Here is a 23,948-nt window from a genome sequence, read left to right on the forward strand (position 1 = left end):
CAAAGAGGGAAACAATAACATTTTCAGAGACAAAGAACATCCAGAGACAGAAGACTACCTGAAACCAGAAAGAACACTAGATCATGGATATCTATTTGTGGAAAGTTGTGTGTGCTGTATATATACTACTCTTTAATGCAAGAGGTAGGTGTAAGGGAAGCGCTGGTGCTGATGAGCATTCAATTGAATTTAGCATATGTTCAATACATTACATTTAAAGCAAGAAACTACAGGTGTAATGTTTTTTTTCAACCATTTTTTTAAATAGTCATTTCATTTCTGAAATAGGAATAGAAATTAACAAAGAAATGTCAGGTTATCTAGAAAATAGAATTATGGTTCTGAACATACATGTATGAAAAAAAATTGAAGAAAGCCGTTTAAGTAATACATCAACATACATCAAATGTGTACCATTACATTTGTGCAGATCTTAAGGTTTATCAGAAAGACAGTAAGTACAAAGTAAAAGCACATATATATATAAGAAATACACTTTTAATGGATACAAAACATATTTTTGATTAGAGGTGGAAAAATCTACAAAATGAAAACACTGTTTTAATATTTTTATAAATATAGTTAAAGAAGAGATTAAGAGTTAAGAATGCAATCTATCTGTGAAATAAAAAAGGCAGTCACCAAAATTGGAATTTTCTCATGTACTGTTCTGGGAGTAGGGTCTTGTGGATGCTGATATATGCTCATAGTAACATATTCAAATGCCATGCTCATTTTGGTCACATTTTGAACATATCTCATACCTGTTCAGTCAAGAAATATATGTACTAAATATAGGATTTTATTGTAAATATCCATGTTGGCTGGTCCTTATGTTGTATTCAGAAAGCAACAATTATAAATATGAATTCAAATCTCTCTAACACTATTTGATAAAGCATTGTGTGTGTCTTCTCCTTTTCCATTAGGCACACTGTCCCAGTTAAATGGTAAGTTCTCACATCCACACCCACATCTCAAACACACACACACACACACATACACACTCACACACACACACACACACACACACACACACACACACACACACACACACACACACACACACACACACCCACAAACAATATAACGCATCATACAAAAATAATTTTGGCTTTAGCATTTTATTTTTAGAACAATTATTAGACACACATTTACTGGTAGTGGATTTACTGGTTTGTGAGCTAGCAGGTTGAAAATCTTTCGGTATTACACTTATTCACAAATTTTATGACTGAACAAGTCCATGTTTATAGTTTTCTGTCAGTGTTTTACAAACACAGCAAATATTATTATTTTCACTGACTAGTCGTAAATGAACACTCACGCCAGCACTTTTTTAGCCATTGTTTACAAAGTTAGAAAAGGGGGGACTTTACACTACTGTTGATACCAAAGATGAATTAACATACATCAACAACTCACAGTATGAGTTTTATCAAACATAATGAATTCTATTTTATTCCTGCATTTTACATTTGCATATACAATTGACATTTCGGCAGATGCCCTCATCATTTTCTAAATGATTTTTGTTTGTTTTCTTATATATTATTCACATGATGATAAATGTTTACCTAAACTCAGTTGGACAATTTCAGGCCATAGCACTCGCATGTTTTTATACGTAATTACCTAATAATAATTATTACATAACCTCACATGAGCTGTACAGTATATAGTATATAGTATATATATATATATATATATATATATATATATATATATATATATATATATATATATATATATATATATATATATATGGAAACCGTCAAAGGTCAAAAGAAGTAAAACTGGAACAAATTGTGGTATAATATAGATATATAGATGTACACCATCAGAGAGGTCTGAAAACAAACTATTCACTGATGAGAAAGGAATGAATTGAAAAGAAATATGGGGTGGAGATTATAACAAAGAATAATTGAAAGCAAATCAAAACCTCTGGCACTGGTGCCATGCAAACAAACACACAAACAGGGAGGGGAAAATGCCAGCTGTAACTGTGAAAAACATTTCTATGTAGTGTATTTTTAGTGTCTAATCTAATGCAAGGCGTCAAATGTCATCAAAAGATTATTCTACAATATAAATCAAATATATATATTAATACTAGAGGTGATTTGCTAGACAGTGCTGGGCAATGTTAGCCTAATTATGTAGCTAATGTCTGCTGGTTAAACCATAATCATAGCCAGCTTATTTTTTTTATTTTTATTTTTATTTTTTATTTTTTTGGGGTGGGGGGGATTTCTGTGAAATTCTGTGCCCTTTGGATTTTTTGACATATTTATTGTATACCAAAGCCTTTTTAAACTTAGTTATCCAAGATGACAATTTTTTTTCACAATACAATCCTGCACTTGACAGTCAAGTATCTACTGTCTAATGTAATAAGACTGTAGAATAAGGATGTGTGTTTTTCTGACCTCCTGCTTTTTTTTTTTTACCAGTGTGTGGTCAGGCTTCACTTAACACAAAGATTGTGGGTGGTGAAAATGCTGTTGCCGGGTCCTGGCCTTGGCAGGTCAGCTTTCAGGCAGGTGGCAGCCATTTCTGTGGTGGCAGCTTGATCAATCAGAACTGGGTCTTATCTGCTGCTCATTGTTTCCAAAGGTATATAAGGACTTATGAGGACACAATATAAATGTGCATATATGTATTTTCATAGTGCACAACATATAAGTCATTACATAATTTACTGTAATTGAGTAATGCTGTTTATTGTAAATTTAAGACAAGGAGACAAGGGGGGGGGAGAGTGGCAAATGTAAATCAATCAATCAATCAATCAATCAATCAAAACATCTCTTCATTTTCAGCATTACAGCACCAAGAATAACAGTTCTTCTTGGAATGGCAAGTCTGGAGGGGACTAATCCTTATATGCAGAAAACAAATGCTACTAACATTATCATCCACCAACAGTATGACCAAACAACCAATGACAATGACATTGCACTAGTCCAACTCTCCTCTTCATTGAATTTCAATGATTATGTAAGGCCAGTGTGCCTTGCAGCATCCAACAGTACTTTGCCTGGTGGTACAAATGTCTGGGTCACAGGATGGGGTAGAATTACTGTTAACAGTGAGTACTTTAATGCTTGCTTTATTATATTATTGCATCAAAGCTTTGCTTCATTTGGTAAATGCATCACATCCAGTTGATTGCAGGTTTTAGTGGTTTATTTTAATGTTGAGATCTGTAAAAAAAAAATAAAATTAAATAAGAAAAATATATTTACAAAAAAACATTTCTGGCTTTGGAATATACATTTTTCTCACCCCTGAAAATCAAGCTGGCCAGCTTGGTAGACCACATTTTATGACTTTATTTGCTGGTATTTTCTGAATTTTCAGAACTTCAGAAATACTAGCAATGAATAGGCTACTAATGCAAAACCTTAGAGTTTATTTGAATATTTATCTTTCATTTACATTTTTTATATTAACAATTATTGGTCGGGATACTGAAAATAAATTACTAGCTGACAAAGATGGTGTACCTATTTGGTAAACATGTTTTGAGTTTTGGTGTGTTTTAGCTGGTCACATCAAACCAGATTTCCCAGTAAAGAATATACATTTCATGTTTGTGAATTTTTATCATGAATGTTCACAGTGAGTCTGCCATCCCCTCAAACCCTGCAGGAAATGCAGATACCGATTATAAGTAACACTGACTGTGCAAAATCATATGGATCTGCTTCTATAACAAACAATATGATGTGTGCTGGTTTGCCTCAGGGTGGGAAAGACGCATGCCAAGTAAGAAACCTAACAACTGTCCTAATATTTCTGCTTACAGTTGAGGGTCATACAAATTTAAAACGTAGACATGTAGCTAACAGCTTGTTGTTCATGCAGGGTGATTCTGGAAGTCCACTGGTGGTTAAGTTCAACACCACCTGGATTCAGGCTGGGATTGTGAGCTTTGGCTATAGCTGCGCTCTACCTAATTTCCCCGGTGTGTACACCAGAGTGTCTCAGTACCAGGGTTGGATTGACAGCAAGATCAACAGCAGTCAACCTGGATTTATTAAATTCTCAAATGGCAATTGTGTCTCCCCCAATGTTTTCTGTCTGACTCTCTCTCTCTCTCTGTCATTCCTTTCTTCCTCTTTCTTTGCAACTTGTAGTAATGCCAGTCAAATTGAAAAGTAAGCTAATATTAATGTATTTATGTCGATGCCTTACAAAAGGTCTATACTTAAAAATTTTTCCACAGCTTTTACTTAAGTACTAGTAACTACATTTTCTGCAAAATCTAGAAAAACTACATTTTAAAATGTGTGTAACAAAGACATTACATAAAATCTGACAATCCTGATCACACGTTATTTGCCATTTATAAAGAGAAAGCTCATTAGCTGGACTAGACTTGCTGAGGATCCCCTGCTTGTTTCTTCAGCCTCTTTCTGTGCTTTTTGCTGACCTCTGTCTGTGTACTGAACGACAGACTCTAAGTTTAAAAGCTTGCAATCTTTTAAAATTAGAATGAACACTTAGTTGAATGTGTTTTATTGTTCATATCTTATTTTAATATATTGAGGTATTACAATGAACAATCTGTAATACATATTAGTAATTACTAAAATAATTAATAATTAACCAAAAAACAACCATTCATAATGTAATTATTGTTTTGTGCATATTTTATTGAGATATTATATTGTATGTGGCTTATTACGTAATACCAAATATTGCATCCAAAGAATTAAAATAATTGCATATTTTATGACATTTACTTTTAACATAAGTAATTAATACATTCTGTAAACATACAACATTCATGTGTACTTTTTTGAATTTCCTATTCTAGATTTATTCCAACCTTTTTGTTTTAATAACCTCCCCACTTGTAGGACGGTTTTGGGCACATGGGAATTTTCATGCTGGAACATGTTTTGGCCTCAGTTTCAGACAAAGAAAATTCTAACACTACATTATATGTGTAAAAGAAAGTACACCATCTTTGAATTCTATGGGTTTACATACCAGGCCATAATAAAATAAATTATCAGGTCCTTATCGGGTCTTGATATTCCGTAAATACAACCTCAAATGACCAACAACCAGTGGTGGGCTGTGCATTTCACACTTAGGCCTTCATTAATGTCCTACCTGAATCAATCCATCTCTTAATACAATCATTATGACACCACATCTGTAGAAACTAATAAATATTGTACAAAAAAAAGTATAACAGAACAGTGGATCACAGACAGGTATCTCATGCAGTGAGAATAAATGTCATTACAAAAGCCAGGAATCCTAATACAACAAGTATACTTTTACTGAAGTCACAGCTGCACTGCAAGTATAGATCATGTAGAAAAGTAATAACAAAAATCTAAAATGACCTTTTTTTGTGCATTTTTTTGTGCATCAAGTTTTGGGACAAATTTTACAGAAAGGATATGCAAAAGTATAAATGGTTTAGAAAAAAGCTAAACAACTGTTTTGAACCACTTTGGCTGACCTCTCTTTTAAATGTCCTTGTAAGTGTATCTGTGACCAAATCAATTTCTGTTAGCCATTGTGAAAAATAAAAACAGCTATTAAATCCTTGTGCAGCTTGTGCAGCTTGTGCAGTTTGCTATGCAATCTATGTCTTCTAGTCTGCCTTGGAGTAAACAAGTCTGACTGGTTCAAGCAACATACATTTGAAGCTACCCAGAGCTCATGCTTTTCATTTCTGCAGGTCTTACAACAATAGGTGGTGTAACATCTGAAATCTAATTGGAAAGAAACTCCAACATAAAATTAAACTCAGTTGTGCTACTCCTTGAAGTGAGAGAAATGAAAGAATAGACTATTGGGAATAATTTAATACATATCCACGAACAAAAATATATAAAAATGTAAGCCTGTGATTCTGAAAGTGTTTTAGGCCAGCAGAAAAGGCCTTTCTCGCCCTGACAGTCCGGCCTGCAGCTTTCTACTGATTTAGCCAACTGTGCTGAACTTGTATTGTGATGTTCTTTTAATTCCCTCATCATACAACACTTTTGACGAGGTGTTAACGTGCTTGGACGGCATGGATATCTTCCCAAGTGCATAGTTGTTGTTTTTTTACACTGTTGTCACAGTATTCAAACTTATTAGCAGACCTTGTGACATTTGCATGTTTTGCCATTTTATCAGCATTATAGGGAAGTGGATTTTTTATTTTAAATACTACTCTTAAGTGTCAATTATCATGTGGCCACCTGTGTGATGATTGATTAGACTCATTTTAAGAAGAAGGAAAAGCATAGGGTGAAGTATAAGAGTGGAGGAAGGTGCACACAGGTGGACTATATTCTATACAGGAGATGCAACCTGAAAGGTGTTGGCAGGGGACAGTGTAGCTAGACAGCATCACATGGTTGTCTGTAGGATGGCTTTGGAGGTGAAGAAGAAGAGAAGAAAAGTGAGGACTCAAAAAAGAATAAGATGTTGTAGTCCTCACTCTCCTCCTCTTTATCTTCACCTCCAAATCCATCCTACAGACCACCATCCAATGCTGTCTAGCTACACCTTCCCCTGCCAACACCTTACAGTCTCCAATCTCCATCAAGTCACATCTCCTACATAGAACATAGTCCACCTGTGTGCACCTTCCTCCACTCATATACATCACCTTATGATCCTCCTTCTTCTTAAAATAAGTGTTCACCACTGCCATTTCCATCCTTTTAGCAAAAATCCTTCTCGTTCATCACCCTTTTAGAAACTCTCTTCACCTCCACTACACTCTTACTGTACTCTACCTTCAGAATCGCCCCTACACTATTTCTCTTTCCATCCGCAACATGAAAGAACAGTTTAAATTCACCTCCAATGTTCCTGGCCTTACTCCCTTTACACTTGGTCTCCTAAACACACAACATGTCTACCGTTCTCCTCTCCATCATGTCAGCTAAATCTCTCCCTTTACCAGTCATAGAACCAACATTTAAAGTATCGGCCCTAACTTCCACTCTCCTCCATTTCTCCTTTCCCTCCCATCTCTGTAGACATCTTCCTCCTCTCCTTCTCCTCCTTTATCCAACAGTAGCCTAATTTCCACCGGTACCCTGTTTGCTAACGATACCTGTGGCGGTTGTTGGTAACCCGGGCCTCGACCGATCCTGTATGAATTTCTCTTTCGTCTTCCGCATTTTGATTTGGCACATGTTTTACGCTGGATGTCCTTCCTAATGCAACCCTTCCCATTTATCCAGGCTTGGGACTGGCACTATGAATGAACTGGCTTGTGCAACCCTAATCGCTGGGTTAAAAGAAACTATTTAGCATAGGGTGTACAAATGGCAAAACCCTTCCATTTTTGCTTCTGGTAATTTTAAGAAACAAAATAAGCTAATTTTAAATAAAAAATTATTTAAAAGAATCATCTCAGCGATAATAAACAGCACTAGTGTTTGGATCTCAGTAAAGTTTATTTTTCTGCTCTCCCTAGTGTATTGAAAGCTATATTCCATACACTGGACAGCTTAAGAGAAAAGTTTTGAAATGAAGAATTTTGAATAGGGTTTATTTTTTTATTTTATTTTTTTTACGTATTCATAGAAACAAATACAGTATATTAAAATTTAAGTCAGTGATTCTGATCATGTTTGGGCCAGCAGAGAAGGCCTTGCTGGTCCTGATGGTCTGCTTCTTGAACAAGCCAGTTAAACTGCATTGTCATAGACAATGTTTCTGTTTTTTTCAAACAAAAGCAAGACAACAAGAAACACAGAATCCAGAATTTGACAATAATTAGGTGAAATTTGAAGTGGGGTGTAATGAAGTGCAGCAAGTGAGCTGATTGGAAACATAGTTCAGAGCCATAATTTGACATTTATAAAATGTTATTTAATACAAATATATTCTAAACCTTAAATATAATATGATGCAATTCTACTATAAAACAGATACAATACATACCATTTTAAATTATTATATTTTAATTCATAATAGTGACATTTTCTATTCAAACTTGCATTAAACCTATTAATTAATATTTTGCTGTCAAATTCCTGGTTTGTCAACTATAACTGGTGGCATGGTGTTTAGTATGAATCAGGCCATTATGCACTGAAGGAACAGTTCACCTTTCCAATGCCAGTGTAACTCGTTATGAAAACAACATTTGCATGCAATCATTGCATAGGTGGGGCAGGTGGCAAACTAAATATTGTTTTCTTATTGTTGTTTTCAACTTTACTGCACTACAGAAACACATTCAGTTATGAGAAGGCAAATCTCATCTCTGTCTCTCTATTTAAAAACAATCCAAAGATAATTATATTGATGAATTCATTTTCATAACCTGTCTATTGCTAATACATATATTTCAGTTAATTCTATTTCAGTTGGTTTGTTAAATGAGTGTTACTGCAAAAATCTATATAAATCAGCATATTCAAGGTCATTTTTTTTTTTTTTTTGCAACAAACATCACCCTACTGAACTCTACTCTACACCACTAGAACACAGATATAATCACTAATGCTTTACTGATTTTTTTAGATTTAGATTTAAATCCATTTGGAGGATGCAACTGGGGAAACATTGAAAGATCTTGAAATGTTTTTTGATTGACAGACCTTCATTTTTTAAAGTTTAACATTTTATGTTTTGTATTTATTTGCTGCACATATATTTATATCTGCACTTGTCAGTTTGCAAAATCATTCGGTTGTTGTATTCTTTGCTGATTCCTAAGTTACATTTGGTTTCACTTAGTAGTTATATATGTTAAGGGTGTGGGTAGGAAAAACTAGTCCTAGGACAGGGTGGGAAGCAACCTCTAATTAGGGTGACACAGGTGAGGCAGATAGTGAAGTGAAAGTCTAATACATTTAGAGGCAGGACACAGAACACTACCTAACACCAGCATCATGGAGAATTGGTTGTGGAAAGTCATGTATGTGGTATGTGTTCTGCTCTTTAAAGCTACAGGTAGGTGGAATAAAATGGCTTATTCTAATAAAAAATTATACTAAATTTAACATATATTGCATTTAAAGCAAGACACTACAGTCCAAAAATATTTGAATTTAAATTTGAAATAATTCATAGAATAGACATAAAACAATTACAATGTATGATGTATCTCATTTAAATGTGCATGCATTTACATACTTAATAAAACCCGAAATTGTATATTTTTAATTGGTAAAATTAAATATTAATTTCACTTTAAAACAAAGACTGATACACATGGGGAAAAAAATATTTTTTGTTTACTTTTTACTATTTTTACTATTCACAATATAACTGTAACCCAAACCGCTGTAATATTCAAATAAATAGAAAAAAAGAAGGAAGATTTCATTAGTCATTGAAAAACTCATGTGTTCTGCATTTAGAAAAAATTAATAAAAAAAACAAAAAAACAAAAACAAACAAACTGATAACACCTACGCGATGTACTGAAATACTGAACTACCAAACATTTTAGGCTGGCTAAAAAATGGAATGTCTAAAAGGCACATATGTATGATGTTAAAATGGTGTCAATATCCTATTTCAGTATATTGTATTTCAAGGTTAAGCACCTATATTCACCTATATTCTTGATAAAGCACTATTATTTATACTGATGTTTTCTAAACGCTACAAATGTTTGTTTTCTATGGGTGTGTAACACATCCACTGGTCCCGCGCTGAAAAAAAAAGAGAGACAAGGAAAAAGTTCACCAAGCAGAGCTTGCTTTCTTTACTTTCGGTTTCGTTTCCAGTACTCCCACCGGCCTCACCCACACACTCGCGGTTTGGGACGCCTTGCCATTTTGACGTACGCCGGCGGCCACTTGCAGATCGGGACGCTTTCTCTTTCTAGCGCCCGCCCAAGTTTCCCCTCGGACAGGTGTTACACCAGATTCTATGACCTTCGTATGTTGTGACCATAGAGGGCGCTGTTTCTAAAATGCAGCTTAAAATAGATCGTCTAAAGAAGTTCGCAAACATCGGCGTCTACTGTTCATTAAATGTTGTTGCGAGAACGCGCCTAGAGCCGTGCACGTTACCCTAAACGCGCGTGCAGAACAGTGCCGGCGTGCTGCAAAGAAACAGTTGCATGCGCAAAAGCATTCTTTGCAGCACGACGGCACTGTTCTGCACGCGCGTTTAAGGTAACGTGCACGGCTCTAGGCGCGTTCTCGCAACACTGGCATCTGTACACCTGTACGGTCCTTTTGCTCACCGCTGGCACATAGTGTTACTAAAATTACTGCAATTTTATTGACTTGACAAACTCGTTCTTAAGCAAACCTTTATGACCTGGCATTTTTTCACAGACCCTTATTGGCTTTGTTGGAACATTCACATTTAAAGAATTAATGTTTAATTCATTAACTACATTAAAACAAACAAAAAAAATGTCTGCAATATACACAAGTTATAAAGTAAAGCTAAAAATAATAAAGCTGATTGTTTAATAAAGCATCGTGTCTCTCTGTTTTAGGCTCACTTTCCCAGCTGGATGGTAAGTTGTTGTCCCCCACCTACCCCCACACACGTATATTATGTGTGCCTTATAACCACCATAATTTAAACACTGTCTTTGGTGATATTGTTTTTGTTTAACACTGTTACAATTAATGCATACTAACCTTGTGTGTGTGTGTGTGTGTGTGTGTGTGTGTGTGTGTGTGTGTGTGTGTGTGTGTGTGTGTGTGTGCACGTGTGTGCTTTTGTGACCTTCCCCTTTACTACCAGTTTGTGGTAAGCCTTCCTCAAACAACAGGATTGTAGGTGGTGTAAATGCTCTTAATACATCATGGCCTTGGCAGGTCAGTTTTCAAGAAAATAACAACCATTTTTGTGGTGGCACCCTGATCACTCAGAACTGGGTCTTATCGGCTGCTCACTGTTTAATAAGGTATAATAAGAGTTATACTTGAAAAAGTTCTAAATAACCACAAGAATGATGTAGGTATTTGCATGTTCAATGTGTTTAACACAGTGTGTCTCAGTTTACTGGGAGCTGGTTATTACTGCTTATTAGAAATATGAAATGTATGGAAATAAGGCATAGGAAAAACAATTTAAATGGTAATTCCAGGGTTTTTTGTTTCCTTTCATTTTTTTTTAGGAGAAATGCATCTGATATCACAGTCTACCTAGGAATACACAGTTTGGAGGTGACTACCTCTAATACACAGAGCAGAAACATTATTTCCATTATCACCCACCCAGAATACAATCCTAGCACTAGTTACAATGATATTGCACTAGTCAAACTCAACTCTTCAGTGAGCTTCACAGATTATGTCAGGCCGGTGTGCCTTGCAGCAATCAATAGTTCTTTTCCTAGAGGTTCTACAGCCTGGGTCACAGGATGGGGTAGAATTGCTTCTGACAGTGAGTAATACAAACCATTGGACATCATGCTTAATTATGTTATTGCATTAAATAATTCTGGGTACATTTTTAATTTTTTAAATTTTTTTACCAATCTTCCCTGTGGGAAATCCAGGTCGGTTTGACCAGCTGATCAACTGTCAAAACAAACTACACAAGCCAGTCGAAATGCTGGTGTGCATGTAGATTAAAATTTCTGGATAACTGCATCAAATGCAACAATATAGACAATGTTTTTACACAAGTGTGGTGACTGGAAAATCTAGAAAATGTTCTTAGATTAGACATCTAGACACAATATGGAAGCTGGAAAATAACTGCTGGCAAATAAAAGTCATCCTGATTTGATGAGCTTGGTCTGGTACCTGGTCAGATCAAACTGGATTTTTTTACCAAGGTTCATTACATAAATGCATGTTGGTAAAATGTCATGTGTTTTACAGTGAATCTGCAGTCTCCTAAAACCCTGCAGGAGGTGAAGGTGTTGATTCTCAGTAACCAACAATGTGGAACCCCAACTGAAAAAAGTATCTGTGCAGGTTTACCCCAAGGGGGAAGTGATGCATGCATGGCAAGATATTTAAAACCTGCCATAATATTTGGATAAACATTGTTGTGTGTTAAAAAAGCAGACACGTAGCTAACATTTTGTTGCCTCTGCAGGGTGATTCTGGAGGTCCACTGGTGTCAAAGCTAAACACAACCTGGGTTCAGGCTGGGATTGTGAGCTATGGATATAACTGTGCTTTACCCGCTTTCCCCGGTGTGTACACCAGAGTGTCTAACTACCAAGAGTGGATAAGCAAACAGATCAGCAGCAGTCAACCAGGATTTGTGTTAGTCTCATCTGGCACCTCCATTAACCTCTTCTGTCTGTTCTTTTCTTTTTACATCATCCCTTTTTTAGTCTCCCTCTCAATTTTCTAGTAATGATTACCAAATTAAACATACAAGCAAAATCTGTATCTGTAGTTCTAACTCTAGTACCTAACCCTGATTTTCTTTTCTTTTATTTCAAATGTACATTTTAGCATAGATGCAAAAAACAGTACATTATGAACATTTGTACGGATGGCAGTAAGGAAGATGGCTGAACAGTTGCAGTCTGTCATTTCATTTAATGCTAGGCAAACAATATTTTACCCAAGTATTGTAGTATAGCAACAAAGCTTATAGAGGTGGATGGGAGAGGGTTGCAAAGGTAAAGCTAAATAGATTTTTACAGCTTTCTAGTGGATGACTGCAGTGTAGTTTATATCTCTGCCTATTCCCAGGTTAGAGAAACCCAAAACACCCCAATATTGCAGTGATCATACTAATTGACTGATGTTTTGCAAAAAATTTTTATGTTGACACTCAGTAAAACACAGGCACACACAAAGGTATAAAGTAATTACAAAACAAAAAACCCAGCATGATAAACACTATGAACACAACAGTTCACAGCTTTAATAAGGATTAATAAGTAAATTAATAAAGAGTGTCATCCACCATATTATTATTTTTGTATCATTATTTTGACCAATTACTTTCGGGAATGGTGTCATACAAATTCATTTGATCTTTATTCCTATAAAAAAAAGCTTTTTATAAAACCCACTGCAGGCCTCCACTGTGTTTAATTGGCACTGTTCTCTCAATTAAACTACAATTGTGATTCAATATATGTACTTTTTACTCACTATATTTTTATTGACAATGACAGTTAGCGATTACATTCTGCACCTGTTGAAAAAGCAGCCTTTGTTTAAGTTCTCTCTGAGACTGAGCGGTGTATTGAATCAGTCAGCTCTAAAAAATATTGTTTTACTTTATCTAACATTAATTTCTTTATTTTTATTTGTCTATTAAATTCTAATGGTTTGTCTACTTTGAGACATTAAACTGTACATGTATTTGGTAATTAAAGATACCTGTTTGAAAGATTGCTTTTTCTTTTTTTAAAGACTTGTTTGGCCTACGTTCAATATGAGTAAAATACTCAAGAACTGTTATTGTTAAAATCACATGCTATACATTTTACTCAAGTCATACTGGAATTGGTGACTTATAACTTGTAATGGAGTAATTTTTGCAGTAAGGTATCAACACTTTTACGCAAGTAGGATTGTCAGGAGTCCTTTACACCACAGTTTGTGGTGAAGCTGGTTCCAATTAGCTGCAGTCCAGACAGAATGACATGGTGTTCAAGTATGGAAAGGAAGCCATATTGGTTTATTAGGTCCAGTAACTGTTTGCTCAGGTGTGGCAGGGTAGCTTAGTGGGTAAGGTGTTGGTTTACTGATCAGAAAATCAGGGTTTCAAGCCCTGGTGTTGCAAAAGTGCCACCCAGAGCCATACTTCAATTGGTCACGTAATGGAGTAAGTTTTGCATTAATGTATCACACCTACCCAAGTAGGATTGTCAGGAGTTCTTTACACCACAGGTTATAGTGAAGTTGGATCAAATTAGCTGCAGTCCAAAAAGAATGACGGTGTTTAAGTATGGAAAGGAAGCCATGTTGGATTATTATGTTCAGTGACTGTTTGTTTAGGGGCGAAGTGGTAGTTCAGTGGTTAAGGTTTTGGATTTCTGATCAGTAGGGTGGGCGTTCAAGCCCCGGTTTACCCAAAGTACCACCCAGAGCCATTCTGAAATTGGTCACATAACTTGTAATAGAGTAAGTTTTGCAGTAAGATATCACATTAATTACGGAAGTAGGATTGTCAGGAACTCTTTACACCACAGATTGTGGTTAAGTTGGTTCCAATTAGCCGCAGTCCAGACAGAATGACACAGTGTTCAATTTTGGAAAGGAAGCCATGTTTGTTCTTTAGGTCCAGTGATTATTTGCTCATTGGTGGAGTTGTAGCTCAGTGGATAAGGTGTTGTGGTTTTGCTATGGGGTCATGCTATGGGAAAAAAAAAAAGCATTACAATACAAATAAATTAATATTATTTACAATCCGTTTGGTCAATAGTGTGACATCCACCATATTATAATTTTTTATTATTATTTTAGGCAATTACTTTTGGGAATGGTGTAACTTGTACAAAATGTAATTGATCTTAAAAAACTTTTAATAAAACTTTTATTAAAGTTATTTGATACGGGGCCAATTGATCAGCTGACTGCATTTTGGGTTGAGCTGTAAATAACAGTTGCATGCATGCAATGTCCAACATGGACATGAAGCCATTACTGAAATAACAGCCAAGAAAACTGCATTTACATCTTAACAACTTTGCAGATTTTGACAGCTTTGACAGGGCTATATATCTTCAATGAATTAGTATAGCACACCTTCAGAGGGGCATTCATTTGGTTTATTTCTCAGTTTGTTTTCTAAGGCAAATCTGTGTACTGATATTACAACTAATAAACAAGCATGAGTGAATAGTGGCATTAACAGTCTTTTTATTCACCTTAACGATCACTCAAAGTACTGGAGATTGTTATGACAGAGGTTCAAACCAGGGTCATCAGAGTTCATGCATTAGTTTTAGTTTTGCAGAAAAGAAAGGGGAGTTGCCCTAGTATCACTAGGAATCAGAGAGGCAATATACAAACAAGTATGCATAATTTATATATACACACATGCAGGTAGTTAATTTAAAAGAGGCAGATGTGAAGGACAGGGTAGTATGGAGACGGATGATCCGTTGTGGGGGTGGTGGAAGAAGAACAACAACAAATATAAGTAAATATGTAACAAGGTAAGAAGCCAAAACATTAAGAGCAATTTAATTGGGGGAAAAGAAAGGTTCCAAATCAAAGAGCAAACAAGGAGGAACAAGACTTACTCTTGGCACTAATATCAGGAGAAACGGAGGATATGTACAGACACACATGGCAGGTAGGAAAAACAAAAACCAAGCAGGGAACAGACAAAGAGGAATAACTAAGATACACATTGGGCACAGGTGAAAGCGCTGAGAAATATTGAGGCAATCAAACACTTTGGCGACATCTGGTGGACAAAAAAAGGGTGGACGCCAACAAAAAAAAAATTAGTCAAAAAATCTGACAGAAGTTTAAATAAAAGAAGGTAAAATATACTCATCTTTTAAAACAAACCTATACAACAGATGCTATTACAACACCAATTCCAAGAAAGTTCAAACTTTTTATGCAGCATCCCAACATTTTTGGAACTGGGGTTGTATATTAAAAGCAATTTTTTTATTAAAATCAAGAAACAGACAGAAGGCTTTATTTTTCCAGGGGAAAAAAATCACGTTTGTTGTCCAGTAAGTGTAAATGAAACACTTTTTTATTTAATTTTACTACTTATCACACCACTCACATTATAGCAGTGATTCATTTCAAATAAAGACTTACCTGCACACATTTACTCACCCAATTAAGTATGAGTTTTAACTTCAGAATTAAGGATGTGCTTCAATTTCACTTGATAAATCAATTTTGGGGGTATGATACAAATTCAGAACAACATTCAGTCAGATTTTTGCCATTTCATTGAATATTTTGGCTTTTGGTTGTCTGATGTGTAATATTTACAGCAAGCATATAAAACTGAACATCAACCTTTGCTCAACTGGTGTCATCTGCTGGGAGCTTGCATGATATTGTGGGTTTATCACTTTATTATCCTATATCATGGGTGTGCAATTAATTTTTACAAGGGGCCACTTGAGAAACCTGAATTGTGGGGCCACACCAACGATAATAATTTAGGGATGCACCGAAATTCTTGGCCGAAAACAAAAAACAAAAATGAGAAAACCAAAGCCAAAACCGAAAACCGAAACACCGAAAGAAAAGATTATGTGAATTATTAGAACCATTGCATTTATGGCTATGAGTGTGTACTAACCTCACTAAAATCAATGCACTACAATTCAAAGAATAAATCAATTACAAAAGTGTTTTATTTATTATTATAAATTATTGTTATTTATTTGTTACCATTCATAGTATTGACAGACAGACAGCGGTCAATTATTATTAGCAATGGTCTGTTTGGAAGCCCATTTAAGTGAATAGAACGTTCTAATCTACAACATTAAGAAGAGCCGTGTAATAAATAATATTATATTATAATAATTATTATTATTTACGGGATCCACGGGGAATGTTTCAAAGATCAACCCGTCGATCCACTGGCGATCACGGATCTAAGGCAATGAATTCCATAATTTTTTGTGTTATGCCTTTTGCCTCGGCACCATCACTGGAAAACTTTTCTGCCTTTTCAAAAACGTCCTCTACAGACGGAGTGCGCATGCTCGGATTGACTAATTTTCGGTGGCCGAATTTTCGGTGCATCCCTGTAATTTATGATTGGCCTCACGCGGGCCGGACAGGGACGTACAAAGGGTCGGATGTGCCCAGGTCTGTCCTATATGTTGGAATATGATGGGAAGCACTCAGCTGAAACCAGTTTCACTCTGCCTGGACATTCTCAGAATGGTAAACCATGGATTTTTCCCACTAATACAGAAGAAAAAACACTCATGTTATTCCTATTGCCTGATGAGACACTGGTGGGCCTAATTATTTTTATTTTTATTTATTTTTTGTCATTTACATCAGACCTTCTTATTATTGATCTAACTCTAAATGCTTTGTAGCAATGTCCATTGTTAAAAGAGTTTAAACAAACAAAATCAAATTGAATTAAATTCGGTTAATTTTAAACTTCTAAACAGCCATTAACAATTAATATTTGTAAATAAATTAGTAGAAACATTAGGAAATAATTAAAGAGTAAATACTCTAAAATATTTTTTAATCATAGCACTAAGTACTCATTCCCTTTCTACACTCAAAAGAGAAATGATGTCACTAACATGGCTTATTGTTTACTGTAATTTGTGTCATATAAAGAAAAAGATTCTGCATTTGTAAGTTAAAATTCAAACCAACCCTTTAATATTTCACTTTTTATATAATTTACTGTCACCAGTTGGTGTTACAGTAATACGGATTTAGACCTCCAATAAGGAAGTCACTGAAGAAATTAGCAATGAGATAAATTTTCTTAGGTACATTTTTTTTTTTTTTTGAGTTTAGAGACAATCCTTGAACGGGGGCCAAGGCTCAGAATTATAACTAATCCTTATAGGAAGGAGTGAGGCCAAAGTTCAAGAACGTACAAGGCATGCTCAAGACATCTAGTGTAATTCAGCAGTATTTGTCATTCATATTGAAGCACTAATCACTGCACACTCAAAATATTCTGCTGGTCAAGTGAACTTTGTCACAATGTTTCTTTCACAATGTACATTTACAGAGTTTTACTTCATGTAATAATCCAATTATTACATAAAGTAAAACTTCTTTCTTTGGTTCCAGCACCAGAACCAGATCACAGCTCACTCAACACATAAATACTCTCCACAGATTTTACAAGAGCGTTCCTTGCACACATTAATAAACCTATGATAAGGGCTGTTACCTTGTCTACTCCACAATATTTACACACCTATTTTGTTTTCAGTTAAGAGGAAAAAGAAAGTAAACTCTTCTGCAATATTCTGTTTGGCCCAAATGGCCTTAATATCAAATATTACTGCTACACTGCTACAAATACATAGGTGACAACAAAAGTATGCTAACATTCAGACACCAGGTGGGAAAGAAACCCCTCCTGCTTCCACAAACATTATGAGAGTAATTAGCACCTTTGTGCTAGTAAAGAAATTTAGATGATAAGTTCCCAGAATTGGGCATTGTACTAGAGGGCCAGGCTTTTTAATATTCAGAGATATAACTAAAAAGCCAAAACTTTATTACATGACCCACAGGCCTCTGTAAGCATATTACAATTGTTATGTCTATGACGGCTCATTCTGAGAAAGAAGTATTAATTTTACTGAAGAGTAGTTAGACAAAAGCCCCTTCTCTCTGAAAAGAACAAAACAGTATAACTTATATTTGTTAAATTGCAATTGACCAAGCCATAATATTTCTGGAGTATAATATTTTGGACTGATCATAATGCACGGTACAATGTTTGGTGAAACCTAAACACAGCATATCATCATATACACATCAGACCACCTGTTAAGCATGGCTGTAGAGGGATGACGATTTAGGCGTATTTTTCAAGCCCAAAACCCGGGAAATTTGCACTCAAAAAAAAAAAAAAAAAACTTAAAACAACAATGAGATCAATCTCCCACAGATCAAATCAGCATTTACATAGCTAAAGAAAAAACGAAATCTAGGTGTTAGAACGGCCAGGTTAAAGTCCAGAAACTAAACAAATGGCATCAAAATTCTATAAACTGAAGCAATGTAGTAAAAAAAGATTCAGTCTCAGAAACGATGTAAAAAACTGACTTGTTTACTTACAGTAATGGTTGTTGAAGCTGGTTTTACTAAATCATAGGGAGTATTTACTTTTTTCCCACCTGGTTTTTATTGGTTTACTTTCTGGAAATGACTACATATTAAAATCCATATTATTTTATTTGTTGTGGCCTGTGATTATATCGTAAAAAACGTATTAGTGAACATACTAACAGCTATTAGTATACATACATTTTCATAAATACACATACATTTATCAATAATATAGTACATACCACCCCCCTCTGCCCCATGCAAGTGGGTCACCTAACCTTTCCTGCTACATGTGGTTCTTTTCCAAACTGTTACCACAAAGCTGGAGGCACTCAAATCTACAGGACGTCTTTAGATGCACTTTTAATAACATTTTGCATTCACTTGAGCTTGGAAACCCAAACCTGTAACAACATAGCAATGCCCTGTGCACAAAGTGAGCTCCTTCAAGATATGATTTACGTGCTTTGGAGAGGAAGATCTTGAGTGGCCTGCTATAGAGCTTTGATCTCAACCCTACTGAACAACTTTAAGATGAATTGGAATGCTTACTTCACTCAAGGCCTCCTCACCACACCTACATCATTACCCGCCTTTCGTAATACCCTTGTGGCTGATAAAAACAAATATCCATAAGCACACTCCAAAATCTAGTGGAACATCTTCCCAGAAGAGTGGGGGAAATTATAAGAGCAAATCAGGACTAAATGTGGAATGCAATGCTCAAAAATCACATACCATATTTATGACCAGGTGACCCAATACCTTTGGAAATATAGTGTATGTTTCAAATCGTACATCTTGGCCTTTATTAGGTGTTCCAGTTCACAATTTATTTGCCTCACTGGATTCAAACAGGATTTATTTTTCTATTTATTTATGCAATTTTTCATTAAATTGTTAATTATATTTTATTTTGCTATTATAATCTTTATATTTCTTATATTTTTATTCTACAACCCTTATATGTTTACTCTTTAAATTCATTTAATTATTATCTTTTTTATTTCTAATGGTAGCTGCATATAATTTTTTTTAAAATCATCTTTACACACATTTTAATGCACATTTGAAATACTGTTCAAATTTGACCTTATAATAAATTTAATCACTTACTTTTATTATCACTGTTCTCCTACTGTCTAAAAAACGTTTGTGGACGGACTTGCAATATTAAATTTGCCTGTTTGTGAATTAATGTGTGAATGTGTGTGTTTGCATGACTGTACAAATGTCTGTGTTTTACTACTAAATGATATTTATTACTGGCTCGTCATTTTATTTGTCTGCTTTTTCCACACTTTACAACCATTGCACAATTTGTTAGATATTGAAATTAATTTGATTGTACTTGTAGTCTGTACAATAAAAATTATCTAATCTATCTGATGTAATTGAGATAAATCTTTTCCTAGTACTAGTTCTAGATCAGTGTGACGAACCACTCCTGAGGGCGTGTAAATGACCCAGATAGGGAAGATAAGAGATTACATATATTTGGAATGTGAGAAGGATCATCTTAGATGTAGAAACACGAAACAAGAGAAAGAAGGCTACCTGAAGTCAGGGGAGACCCAAGATCATGGAAATTAATTTATGGAAAGTTGTGTGTGGTGTCTGTGTTCTACTCCTTAACACTACAGGTAGGAGCAAAGACTTGTATATTTGATTATATTCATTATTTTCTATTCTCAATTTGACAAAATATTTGCTGAATTGAAATCTCAGTACTTTATAAGCAATAATGTACAGAATAAATCATTATTTTTTACATACGATATATACCGCACATCATAGACCTAAAGCTAAAGCAGTAACATCGTCTTGAAAAAGTTCTTCACAAACCTGTTGATGAAGCTAGTGAATACAGATGTCTCAAGAAAATCATGGTTATATTTTGTATACATTTGTGTTTCACCTTCAAAACAGAGAAATATACAAATTATAAATAAACAGATTTGTACAATAATGTACAGAATGTACAAAATTTACAAAATTTTATTCTGACCTGATTTAAAGCAAGTTGTAAAGCAGTTAGACTTTAAACTTATATAACATGTCTTCATTTGCCTTAGGTTAGGTGAGAGTGTAGACATTTGACATGGGACCAAATATTTACAAAGTGTAGTTACTTTTTAGCCAGACCACATAGATTATATTTAAAATGGATACGCTTTTCTTTTCTTTTTTCCTATTTTTCATATACAGTACATTTAACCAATCTGGCCCTATTGATATTTTTTTCTTTTCAGTCTTAATCACATATTCCTAATCATTTACCCTGTTACACCTGAAATGATCCAAAAGTATTAAGTGTAACTGTACTCTTATCTTGGGTTTTGTGTCTTGTCTTGTGTTGTCTTGTGTTGTCTGTCTGCACTGTCTGTCTGTACTGTTTTTCGTCTGCACTGTTTGCACTAGGTTGCATTTGATGCACTTTATGTAGCTTGTGTTGTGTTGTTAGCTCTATGTTGTTGTTTAATTTAGCACCTGGTTTCCGGAGGAACGTTGTCTCGTTTTTACTGTGTACTGTGTACCACTGTGTATAGTAGAAATGACAATAAAAGCCTCTTGACTTGACTTGACTTGACTCAATCTCTCTCCTCCTTCCCAATTAGGATCATTATCCCAGCTAAATGGTAAGTTTCGAATTGAATTAACACAAACATAGTTGAGACAAGCAAAACAATAATGACAGTATTTTGGCAAAAGAATTAGATTTTATAAAATTGTGTTTAATTGTGTTTAGAATTGTGTATATGTCTGTTTTCATGACTATTTTGTAATCTTTCCAACCTTACATTGGACAAAATAAAGGTAATGTACCCTGGTTCATTATAAGTTTTTTTTTTTTGTATGTGGTCAGCCTCCCTTGAACAACAGGATTGTGGGTGGTGGAAATGCTGTGCCTGGGGCTTGGCCTTGGCAGGTCAGCCTTCAGATAGGAAACCAACATTTCTGTGGCGGCAGCCTGATCAATGAGATCTGGGTCTTAACTGCTGCTCACTGTTTCAAAAGGTGTGGTGAAGACAACTGTGAAACACCCATTAAACACTGTGTAGCTTACTGGAAGTAACATTGTGTATGGACATTTATTGGAAGTATAAATGTTGGCAAGATAAGGCAAGTGATATTATATGGCAGTAGGTAGCAGTAGACTATTCATTTATTCTAACTGAATCTCTTAATCTTTGATTTTCAGCACTTTGCTTTATGAGGTTACAGTCAAGATAGGAATGGGAAATTTGCAGGGGAAAAACCCTAATATGCAACAAAGGAAAGTTGTTAAAACAATAAGGCACCCAAACTACAACTCAAGAAATAATAATAATGACATTGCACTACTCCTGCTCTCTGCTCCAGTGACTTTTAACAACTATATCATGCCGGCCTGCCTGGCAGGAATCAAGAGTGAATTTCCATCTAGAACTAAAGTTTGGGTCACAGGATGGGGTAATGTTAACTCTGAAGGTGAGTGTTCCATAATCGGTGTAATTACTTTGTTAATGTATCAGAATTAGAATACTTGATTGATCCCCTAAGGAAATTGTTGATTCAAAGTTGATTCAACAAAGCATTTTGGTCAAAATAATTCACCATGGATCTCCACAGTGCCGCTGCCGCTTCCTGAAACCCTGCAGGAGGTGCAGGTGCCAATTGTCAGCAACCGTGACTGTGCAAAAACTTACGGTGATCTCATCACAGACAATATGATGTGTGCTGGCCTCACTGAGGGGGGCAAGGACTCATGCCAGGCAAGAAACTAACTTTATCCTATTGTGTCTGATCACAGTACAGTGCTATGTGGAGAAAAAAAAGCAGATATGTACAGTAGCTAACAGCTTGTTGTCCATGCAGGGTGATTCTGGAGGTCCACTAGTATTCAAGCAAAACACAACCTGGATTCAGGGTGGGATTGTAAACTTTGGCTATGGCTGTGCTTTACCTAATTACCCCGGTGTGTACACTAAAGTGTCTCAGTACCAAAACTGGATAAAGAGCGAGATCACTACCAAAACACCTGGATTTGTTGATGTCTCAAATGGCAATCGTGGCTCCCTCAACCTCTTCTGTCTGTTCTTTTCTTCCTCTCTCATCCTCTTTTTCTCCTATCTCTCTATCTTCTAGTATTTCACTTATTCTAATAAGTAAACAAAATTAAAAGTGTTTAATTAAAGATTTGTACTGTACTTTTTACTTTTTTTTTCACTTTACATGACTTACTCAGCAGTTTATAATTTATTTTAATGTCTGCTAATGCTGCTAATGTCTGGGATACTAAATAAGCTTGAAATGATGCTGAATTATATACTACAAGATAAGAAATCATTAGGAACATGTGAACATGTCCATAAGTGAAACGGCTGTTTGCCAAACAAGATATAACCAAATTATGTACTTGGTACACTCATTGACAACAATTGCATTACATCATATTGCATGATAAGATATAAAACTAAGGACAAGGAAATACTAGAATGTAAAAACTCTGTACTTTCTCATTCACACAGTAGGTTTTTCTTATGGTAATTAAAAGATTGTTAAAGCAATCAGGATTTTTTCCTCAACATTTACTTTGAATGCTTTGGTGTGTACACTCACTGTGCACTTCAATAGGAAATCATGTACACTTGTTTATTAATGTAGTTATCCAATCATTCAATAATAAAGCATCAGCACAATGCAACAAATCGTGCAGACACAGATCGAAATATTCAGCTAATGTTCACATCAAACATTAGAATAGGGGAAAAGTGTGATTTTTATGACTTTAAAATGACAGTTGTTGATACCAGGTTCAAGTATTTTAGAAACTGCCTATATGAAAATTTTGCACAAAACAAAGTCTCTAGAACTTAAACAGAGTGGTGCAAAAATACACTGTTAGTGGAGGAGCTGCAGAATGAAATATTTCCCTGCTGATGGGGAAAAGCAGAGACGAATGAGCAGACGGGTTCAACCAGATGTCTATAGTAACTCAAATTAACACTACTTGCAACCAGAAAACATCTCAGTACCCACATCAAACCTTGAGGTGGATGGGCTACAACAGCAGGCAACCACATCACATCCACCCATCAGCCAAAAACAGGAATTTGAGGCTACATGCTGATACTGTACACACTCACCATTAGTGCACAGATGAAGACTGGACAAAAGTTCCACCTTAAGGGTCATTATTTTATGCAAGCTGAGATGTATTTCTGCTCACCCCGTGTGAGTGAGTTTTATTTACTATGTTCTTTCTTAAAACAGCTCAATTCTTTCTCGTTGTCAAATCAAATGTTAGGGTTAAAAGTTACCTAAAGCTCT

General features: G+C 35.3%; 1 protein-coding gene across 1 annotated transcript; it reads left to right on the forward strand.

Annotated features, from left to right (window-relative positions):
• On the forward strand, positions 1 to 22,812 carry LOC124397160 (transmembrane protease serine 9-like). The gene is made up of 18 exons (XM_046866680.1): positions 1 to 144; positions 930 to 950; positions 2,457 to 2,619; positions 2,826 to 3,094; positions 3,629 to 3,774; positions 3,874 to 4,166; positions 8,828 to 8,937; positions 10,445 to 10,465; positions 10,699 to 10,861; positions 11,075 to 11,343; positions 11,787 to 11,914; positions 12,007 to 12,269; positions 21,123 to 21,142; positions 21,254 to 21,274; positions 21,491 to 21,653; positions 21,838 to 22,106; positions 22,248 to 22,390; positions 22,494 to 22,812. Exons 1-18 carry the CDS (start codon positions 84 to 86, stop codon positions 22,761 to 22,763), a joined length of 2,793 nt encoding a protein of 930 aa, XP_046722636.1. The 5' UTR covers positions 1 to 83; the 3' UTR covers positions 22,764 to 22,812.
• Positions 22,813 to 23,948: the final 1,136 nt, after the last annotated feature.

The sequence above is a fragment of the Silurus meridionalis genome, chromosome 14 (genome assembly GCF_014805685.1).
Source record: "Silurus meridionalis isolate SWU-2019-XX chromosome 14, ASM1480568v1, whole genome shotgun sequence".
Classification (NCBI taxonomy): Eukaryota; Metazoa; Chordata; class Actinopteri; order Siluriformes; family Siluridae; genus Silurus; species Silurus meridionalis.